Source organism: Talpa occidentalis, unplaced genomic scaffold (assembly GCF_014898055.3).
Source record: "Talpa occidentalis isolate TD23 unplaced genomic scaffold, MPIMG_talOcc4v2.1 talOcc4.5, whole genome shotgun sequence".
Taxonomy (NCBI): domain Eukaryota; kingdom Metazoa; phylum Chordata; class Mammalia; order Eulipotyphla; family Talpidae; genus Talpa; species Talpa occidentalis.
In genome coordinates, this window is record NW_023604861.1 from 98352304 (window position 1) to 98362151 (window position 9848).

Consider the following 9848-nt stretch of genomic DNA (forward strand, 5'->3'; position numbering starts at 1 on the left):
TATGAAACTACCCATCACAATGCAGACAAATTGGTTAATATCTTAATATTGGCAAATAAAGTATAAAAAGGCAGGTTTTATCAAGTTATTTTTAGGTCATGTGTCAACACAGTTCTTCAAAAATTCTAAGGTGAGACATGGTCAGGAACCAAATCCACAAGGGTCCTCAGACACCTTTAGATGGATTTTATCCAATTTCTACCCTTCATGAGCTTTTAATGTTTTAGATGTTATATGTATGTTTGAAGCATATATATATATAAGCTGAAAAGCTACAGTCCTCACAGTCACTAAAAACAGCTTGATTTTGTGCTTCCAACCTGAGACAGACTGACTTTTATATAAAGTGATCAAGGCATACATTTTGCAAGAACCACTATAACAGAATTCCATGTGGTACCACCCCATACTCAAAAACCATGATGCTCGTACCATCCACAACTAGAAGACTGAAAGAACCAATGGTATCCATAACTTAAAGTTAGCAAAACTGTCAGAATCCTTTTAGCTCCCTGGCTGAAGGTACTCCCAGAAGACTTATGACCAAAAGGTTCACTCGCGTGGGTATAATCAATTATCCCCCTAACAAATGGTATTTGGAAGGCCCATTTATTTAGGGACTTCACTTCCAAGACTAGACAAAATACTGCAAGGGAATAATAAACTATAACCATTCCTATTACAAAGGAGGTCTTCCTCCTTCCCACATCTTTCTAAACAGCCTCTTTATGTCTTCAACCATGAGATTTTGTCTATTACAAGAGGCATCAGAGAAAAATTGTTCTTGATCCTCATTGTATGGAAACTTACAGGTACACTTATGAACAAATTCAACAGTCTAATTCCAGGGAGTCAACTCTTGGGTATACAATTCACAATTAAAAAAAGAAAATCAAAATTGACACTACTGGCAGCCTAGTCCAAAAGACTTCAAACTGAGGATTCTCCAAGATACTCTAGAAGCATTTGAGCTTTAATACATATGGTGGATCAACATCCTTGGAATGAATAGATGACCCTGATAATGAATGACTTCTGCCTAAAGTGTCATACCAACCCCTGTGTCAACATACTGTTTTGTTTTTCATTTGCTGACTTCTTTTTCTTTCTGTCTGCATGAAGCCAGTGCAAACTGGGTCCCTGAACTTTGGGCTTGGCTTCCTCCTCTAGACTCTAAATACTTGAAACAATGTTCTAGTATAAGCTAATTCGCTTTAGTCAAGAATCCTCCAGTTCTTGCAACTCATAGTCCTTGTTTCTCTTTATAAGCTAAAGAACCAACATATGAACTCGAGACACAATAAGCTTAGAGATAAAAATTACAGGAAATAAAAACTGATACCAAAGACACACAAATGGCTTTTGAAATAATAGAGAAGACAGGAAAATAATTTTAGCAGTAGGTTATATACCTATTTATGGCAGTTCCTTGAAAAACATGGAGTTTAATGTTTCTTTATGACACTAATGAGAAAAAATATTCCATATGACATAGATAGAAATTAAGTTATTTGAGGATTTCCTTTCATTACATATCATTTCAATTTAAGCTCAATAAAAGGACATACTGAAATCATTAAGTGAGGACTTACTGTATTGGATTTTTTAATTGATTAGAGGTATTACATACCATAAAATTCACCCATTTATGTGCACAATGCAATGATTTTTAGTAAGTTTGCCACAATCCTCTTTTAGAATATTTCCTTCACCCTAGTAAGATTCTTCTAACATTGAAGTCACTCCCAGTTGTTACCACACTTGCTATTCCCAGTTCTAGGCAGCTACTAACCTACTTTGCCTCTTAAGATTTGCCTTTTCTGTACATTTCATATATTGGAACTAAACAATATGTGTCCCTGGCATCTGGCTATATCATTTACAATGTTTTTCAGGTTTTGCTTTTGTTTAATACCCATATATTAGTGACTATAATGTACAAAAATTTTTCATTTTATTTTTAAAAATCCAAATCTAGTAGCATAAAGATCTGATAAAAATTGTTTTTTGCTCAAACTGTCTTAGGGAAAGGTAAGACATGTTACAGAGAAAGAAGTTCATGGGGTTTTATACAGAGAAGGCCTTCAGTCTCTCAAGTCCCCAGCTATGGCTGTGAGCCAGGAGGAAGGAAGCCCAATTAGGCTGCAGGTCAGGACATGGAATTTAACTGAAGATAGCTTTCCTTAGCTCTAAAAATGGCTGGGCTAGATCATGGATGTTGCTCTGCCAGTCTTGGCCGCCTTCTCTTTACCCATACAAGATCACCCCATTCCCTCAATAACAGGATAGGGAGGAAGAACATACTTCAGTTGTAAATGTAAGCACATCTGGTGAAAATCACCTGGCCAGGTGATTTCTCAGTTTCCTTTCTGCTCTAGATTCATAATGTCAGGTCTGCAAAGCAACTTTCCTCACTGGGGTGAAGCCTTATTGAATGTTGAGGTCTAAACTATATTAATGGGTGTTCCAGTTTTGTTAAATTTCAAGAATCACTCCAGTACAAATTCTCTGATGTAGAAATGGATGGACATCTATGAAGACTTTCCCACGTGCATTTCATCGCCACCATTTCTGACTAGTAGAAATAATTTCACAGATATTAATAAAGGGAAGAGATTTGGCAGGGGGTTCTCCCACATTACCAAATCCACAAAAATTTCCTGAAGGATGAATTCTCTGATGCCTATTATAAACTCTCAGCTATTGGATAATGTGTGCACTCAAAATAAAACTTTTCCATTCATTACATTCACTTGCTTCTCACTAAATGAATTACTAGTGTTCTGTAAGGGAGAAGGTGTAAGGTAAGCTCTTCTCTCTTTTGACATTGACAACGCTTCTCCTTAGTATATACCTTCTGATGTTGAGCAAGATGTGTCCTCTAACCTAGTCTTCCCACATACATTATAATATAGGATCTCTCCTCAATATATATTCTCCAGCAAAAAGCCTTCCTGTATTTGCTAAGTTCACAAAGCATTTTTTCCAGCATGACTTTTCTGATGTTTAAGAAGGGATGCAGTATGAGCAAAGCCTCTCCCACATTCGTTACATTTGTAGGGCTTTTCTCCTGTATGAAATCTATAATGTTGAGTGAGAGATGAACTCTGGCTGAAGGCTCGCCCACATTTATTACATTTGTAGGGTCTCTCTCCAGTATGAAATCTATAATGTACAATGAGAGATGAACTCTGGCTGAAGTTTCTCCCACATTCCCTGCATTCATAGGGCTTTTCTCCAGTATGAATTCTCTGGTGTTTAATAAGGGATGAAGTATGCCCAAAGGCTCTTCCACATTCATTACATTTGTAGGGTCTCTCTCCAGTATGAAATCTATAATGTAGAACAAGAGATGAACTCTGGCTGAAGGTTCTCCCACATTCACTGCATTCATAGGGCTTTTCTCCAGTATGAGTTCTCTGATGTTTAATAAGGGATGAAATATGACCAAAGGCTCTTCCACATTCCCTGCATTCATAGGGCTTTTCTCCAGTATGACATCTCTGATGGCGCCTAAGTTCTGATTGGAAATGAAAGGACTTCCCACATTCATTACACTTACATGACTTCTTCCCTGGATGGATTTTTTGACAATTACTTCTCCCTGAAGTCTGTCTGAATTCTGTATCACATTTATAGGATCCTTCACCTGTGGGAACACTGTGCTGGTTAATAGTGACAGATCTTAAATCTAAACTTCTTCCAAATTCCCTCCATTCATTATCCTCCTAAGCATGCTTGTAGACTCATGAGTAAGTGGTATTTCTTTTCAGATGTCTTTGCCATCTTTTCAGATCCATTTCTAACTAGTAAACAACACAACCACAGGTTATTGTTGTTGTTTGAAGGGACTTGTACCATCACTAATGTGTTTTTCCATTGATGATACCTGGAAAAAATATTTCTCTGGAAATTTTCTACTTAGCATTGACTCCATGACTTAAAGCCTTCTTTCCCAGTGATGGTAGGGGTGCTGAGGTGAACATTCAACATTACCTATTCTATATAATGAAAGATAATGAAGTCCTATAATGGATGTAAAAGAATTAAGCTTTAAAATAATATCTAAGGGGCCTCCCTGGTGGTGCAAGGGATTAAGACGCAACCGATAAAGCTGAGAGAAGGGGTCTTCCTGGTGGAGCAGGGGTTAAATTCTCAGCACTATCAAGCTATTGTCAGCCACTGTGGCCATGAGTTCGATCCCAGATAAGGGAGCTGATCCACATGGCACAGCAGAGCTTTCCTGCCTTGCCCACTGCTCCCCTCAGCAGTGTATTTCAGTAGATATGCCTGTTCTGTGTCCCACTCTGTCTCTGGTGAATTCTCTCACCCTCCACACCTCTGGCCTGTACCCCAATTCTTGTATGCATAAATAAATATTAAAAAAAATAATATCTAAAAGAAATATACAGTTTCATTAAGAATGGCAAATGTCTGAAAAGATTTTGGGGTTAAAAAGCAACAAGTAGGTGATTGGGAAAACTTGAAAGAATGATGTTTGGATTCCAGAACACAAAATAAGAGCAAAGATTGAAAAAACAAGAGGAGGGTAGGTAGATGGCCTCTACAAATCTTGTATCAGCACATCAGTCTACACCACACATTATTGTGTATTATATACATACACATATAATATGTATTATATTACTATATATAATATAGAACAAGAGATAAACCGATAGGCAAAATAATTCTTCCCTACAATACCACTGTTCAAATCCCAGAACCTATAAATATGCTACCTTGGCATGGAAAAAGGGTCTATGCAGATGTGATTAACAGCACAACACTTTAGATGAGGAAATTATGCTGGATTATTCAGATGGGCCCCATCTAATCACACTAATCCTTCAAATCAAAGAATATTTTTGGCGGGGTCAGAAAGACATAATGTGTGAGAACTCAACCAATTTTATGCATGAAAGTGGAAGAAGGACATCACGAGACAAGGAATGTTGCCATCTCTAAAAGCTGGGGCCACCTCTCCCATTGCAGCTGGCAGGATCATGAGGACCTCACTGTTCACTAAAAGGAACTGGATCTGCCAGCTACTCAAATGACCAGGAAACAGATTTGCCCCTTGATACTCCAGAAAGGAATGTAGCTCTGATGAAATCTTGGTTTTAATCATGTGGACCCATACCAGACTTCTGACCTAGAATCAACTTGTAATGCTTTAAGCCATAAGTTTGGGAAATTTGTTTCAACAACAGAAAATTATACAATACAATAAAGATACTTCTGAAAAGGGAAATGACTGGCAATGTCTAACCAGTGTTCCCAGAGGGCAGATGCTGAGTCAAGAGGTCTTGTGTGGCTCCTGCAATCTGAATGCTTCACAAATTCCCCAAGAAATTCTGAAACACAATATTGTAGATATTGATCACAAGACTAGATCTAGATTCTGACCCTTCTTATTCAGGAAGAAAAGATAACCAAGAAAATGAGAGTACAGACAATATCAGTATCTCACTATCTTCTATTCCAGGCTCCTATGAACAGGCCCAGACAATGCTCTCAGGACTTGAGTGCTGCTTTCTGATCCTCAGCTCTGGCCTGAGGCTCTGAACCCTGCCTCAGAGAAAGAAATAAGCACAGACTGAAAACTGCCTCCACTATGCTTCAGCTACACATGGCAGTCAGGAGAGCTTTGAGTCCAGAATTCTGCTCCAATTCTGGATCAGAGATCCTTGTGGACCCTTCCAGGTACTCTCAAGTCTCCTGGAATAAACAGTATCAAAGAGATGCTACACTAAAATAGTGTTTGTTCCTGGAAACACCTCTGTTGCGGTTCAGTTTCATCATTTTGCAGTTTTCCTCACCTCTTCCTAATATCATATCTGTCCTTGTCTGTAACCCTTTAATTTCTAAGCTTCCCAACTGTTCTTCTGTTTGATCATCTGCTAACTCCCTGAATCCTGATGATATAGGAGCACCTGACCATTCATGACTTAAGCCCCAGATAACACTGACTGTGTGATATATAGTGGACCTGCAGGGAGAAGGGTACCAAAGGAAGAGTAAATGCTAGAGAAGAAAACGAACATCTCTTATTCTAATGCCTAAGATAATTATAAAGCCTATGAATATTAAAAATAGTAGGCAAGAGCTCCTGGCAAGCAACTTCACCTTTCAAAGAGAGCCCAAGGGTTCACAGCAATTTCCCACCAGTGCTGGTTGTTATTACCTGTGATATTACTGAGATCTCACTCATATCACTCACCTGAGTGGGCACCTTTTGAGATTTCCCCCTCTAACACACAGGGCTCTTCCCCTTCCTCTAGTTGGCAGATCACATATGGTTTGGTTACTGGAAGCCCTGATGGTACAGAAAGAAAAGGATAATGACCATGTATGTTAGAAGCTAAGCCGCTGGACCTTGGTCTTTAGGTGGGAGAAATATAGGTTAGGTTAGCTCCAAAGAATATGTAATGAGTAATATCAGGTACAGAATCATAACATTTCTCATTCCAAATGCTCTGAGCAGGACTTTCCCTAGAAATGAGGAACAGAAGGACTCTTATTTCCATGCCTCCAAGAGAATATGAATATCTGAATCCAGAACCTAAAGACAAAACTGAGCCAACTGGCAGAGAAGCATCTCAGTTTTGAGACCCAAGAAAACAAGTATGGCCTAGTGCACAGGCTTTGGGCTTTAGAGCAGTTGTACTTACCCAAGGAGGCCAGATTCTTGAAGTTTTCCAGCATGACCTCCCTGTACAGGTCCTTCTGTGCAAGGTCCAACTGCCCCCATTCCCATGGGGTGAATTGGACAGCCACATCCTTAAATGTCATCATGTCCTGAAAGGCAAAAGACAGTGATGCAGCCTCAGGGTACACACTCATGCCTTGAGGAGAAAAATTTTGGATATCTAAGAACCTGGGGTTGTGCAAGAAGAGACTCTAAGAATTCCTAGCTGTCACAATTCCCAGTTTTGTTTTGTTTTTTCATGTCAAAGTATTATTTTAAGGTGTTCCAGAAATTTCTCCCCAAATTCAATGGAAAGGCCGGTCTGTGCCACCTCATCTGCCACCTCATCTGCCATTACACACATGCTTAGGGTGAATGGGGTTCATCCTGAGCAACAGAGTGTCCTCACCACTGTGGGCGTAACACTCCTCCAAGGCCAGGTCTCTCTCCTATTACTTGCTGCTCATCCTAGTGCCCAGTACAGAAACAACCCAGAGCACATGAGAAGTGTGCACAGAGCAGCGAGGAGACGGCAAGGACAGGGAAGCCAGCATCCACCTTGATGGGTGCAGCCTGCACAGCAGGAGTTGGGGTCAGGTCCCCTCAGGAACAAAGAGTCTCCAGAGAAAGAGGCAAAGATAGCCACAGCTCAGGCATTGGAGGAAAATTCAGGGAATTCCAACTCACCTGGAGCCTGGTTTGCAGCAACAAACTAGCTGTTCCCTTTTCTCCTGGGCATGTCCCTGGAAGAAGAACAGAGAAGGGGGAACTAGGCTAATCCTTATGGTGTTTATAGCTCCCAGGCCCCCCAGCTGGAGATCCCTACACAACCATGAGAATCACCTCCATGCTTTGGGGACAGAGGGAGCTCAGGGGCAGCCTCTAACTGCACACATCACAGACAAACACCCCTGCACTGCCACCCCATCTGTCCCCAACTGCAAGCAGTTGAAGTCTAACCACAAGGTGGCCACGCCCTTAGGCAGTAAACCCTGCATTTCCAAATGTAGGTCCTCTCCTAGGCTTTTGAAAGCATAAACACAGAAGAGACCTTCAAGGAACTTAAAGTCCAGCCTGCAGGGATAAGACAGGTTAACAGTACAAAACAAGGCCCAGTAAACCACAAGGAGAGGCAGAAAACTTTCAAGGGGAAAAATATTCACCTTCCCTTGTCCTTGGCAACACAGCCTAGTCCAGTTCTTCCTGAGAAGCTGGCCTCCCTGTTCTCAAGCACCCTTATGTCTCTGTGGCATATTCTGAGAGACCCTCTATTATAGGACTTGTAAATATTTGACATTTGAAAACAAAACTACTCCCACCAGGGCCAGAGACATGGTTAAGGCCAACAACAAAGCAAACAAGTGGGAGGTGGCAGAGTACAGTGGAGCCGACACTTCTCAACCCAATGTGCAATGGATGCCTGAGGGTCCTGTTACATGGACTGTGGCTCAGGGCATGTGGGGAAGGGCCCAAGAATCTGCATTCCCAGAGCTTCCAGGTGCTGCCAGGGCTGCTGGCCTACAGACCACACTGAGTAGCAAGCACCTAAGGGGGAAGGAGAAGGTGTGAGCGCCCCAAAGATTTGACTCAGTTCTGCCAGTGGCCAGGTCTGTGACCTTGGGCTTTTGTGAAGAATGAAAAGTCAAATTAAAATGTCCGCTTGGTGAAGAGCTGCACATTCTAACTTAGAAAAGAGTAGCTTAAAACTTCCTGGGTCACCTGGATTGCACTGTCCCCAACAACAAGGGGGTGGGGTTAGGTAGGAGGCTAGAAGGGCTGGAAGAGTCTTATTACATAATGAAGTGGTAAAGGACATGGGTGGCAAGGCTCCAAGGATCCCCACTAAGCCCTGCTCCTCACAGGTGTTTGCTCTTCCCCTGCCACAGCAGCAAGAGATCCTCTCCTGCCCTGCGCCCTCGCCTCTTGCAAGGCATGTCTTTGGGACCTGTCCTCCTGGCCATCCCTTCCACCTCCACTTTGGTCTCAGGATGCTGGGACTTCATGCCCCTGGGCCAGGGAAGGTAGTTGCAGACTCTGCCTCTCCAGTGGGATCCCCAGGCCTCTCTCTAGGGTCCTCTTCCTCCTAGAGTCCCAACTAACTCCCCAGGAGGGATTCTGGCCCTTTGCAAACTTGAGAGCAAACCTGATGCTGTCGAGTCCATAGCTGGGGCTAAAGGGCGACGTCCTTTCACTAGGTCCAAATCTCAGTCCTTCAGCACAGACCCTGAGGTCTTCTGGCCTCCTGAGGGTTCAGGAAGCGGGGAGCAAGCTGGGTGACAGGGGCATTCCCCTCTGGTCGCGATGTCCAGCCGCACAGAAAGGCCAAAGCAGGGTTGTCATACCATGCATGAGCCCCGCGCGGGCGGGGAGCGCGGGTGCCCTGCGCGGGGCTTCTGTCCCACTGGAGCGCGCGCTCTCCACGCCCGCAGCGAGCACCGCCAGGAGGCAGGGCCGCGGCCACTCCCGCCACCCAGATGCCCAGCGCTCCTCCGCCTGGAGAGCCTTAAGGGGGCACGGACGGACCCTGCTATTCTGTCCCCAGTTCCAGGTGATCACAGCCTCTCGCAGGCGGGCAGTGGCGGGACACTCCCACCTCTGCAAGGACTTCAGGGGCGGTGCCCAGCGCAGTCTTGCGATCCCGGGTTGCCAAACTATCGAGAGTCAGCGACACCCACTCCCAACCCGCTTCAGCCCCCACCCACCCCTATCCCCACCCAGGCACTTCGCGAGCCTGCGCAGATTGGCCTCCCGGTCAGTGGCGGAGTCGTCAGGGGCGGGTCTTCCGGCGCCGAAAGAGCAGCGCCTGGGTCCTGGCGAGATTGGCTGCTGCTTCGCGGTAACATCCAGCTGAGTAGAGTTTCACCCTATACCCTGATGGTCTGAGAACTGAAACTAACTACCATCTTGAGGTGCGATTTTTAAAATCTGGGTCCCATACGATGGTTTGGGGCTTTCCGATTGAAGTCCCTGGAAATTTGTTAAAAAGAGAAGCCAGGATCGAACCCCTGAATCTGTCAAATAAGGGTTTCCAGGAGCCTCCAGGCATGTGCTTCTTAGATGGCACCCAAGAGATACTGACTGACGGCTCACTCCTAGCTACTGACTGCTATTCTTTTTTCTTTCTCTCTCTCTCTCTCTCTCTTTTTTTAAAAGATTT

General features: G+C 43.5%; 1 protein-coding gene across 2 annotated transcripts; it reads right to left on the reverse strand.

The window, feature by feature from the left end:
- Window positions 1-1327: 1327 nt before the first annotated feature.
- On the reverse strand, window positions 1328-9118 carry LOC129146980 (zinc finger protein 514-like). 2 transcript variants are annotated; one of them, XM_054701872.1, is made up of 5 exons: window positions 8835-9118; window positions 7379-7434; window positions 6675-6801; window positions 6224-6319; window positions 1328-3649 (listed from the first exon to the last, which is right to left on the reverse strand). In XM_054701872.1, the coding sequence occupies exons 1-5, from the start codon at window positions 8851-8853 to the stop codon at window positions 2970-2972; spliced, it is 978 nt and encodes a 325-aa protein (XP_054557847.1). In that variant the 5' UTR covers window positions 8854-9118; the 3' UTR covers window positions 1328-2969. The 2 variants fall into 2 exon arrangements, with proteins under 2 accessions (XP_054557847.1, XP_054557848.1); XM_054701873.1 differs by lacking the exon at window positions 1328-3649 and adding an exon at window positions 4699-5357.
- Window positions 9119-9848: the final 730 nt, after the last annotated feature.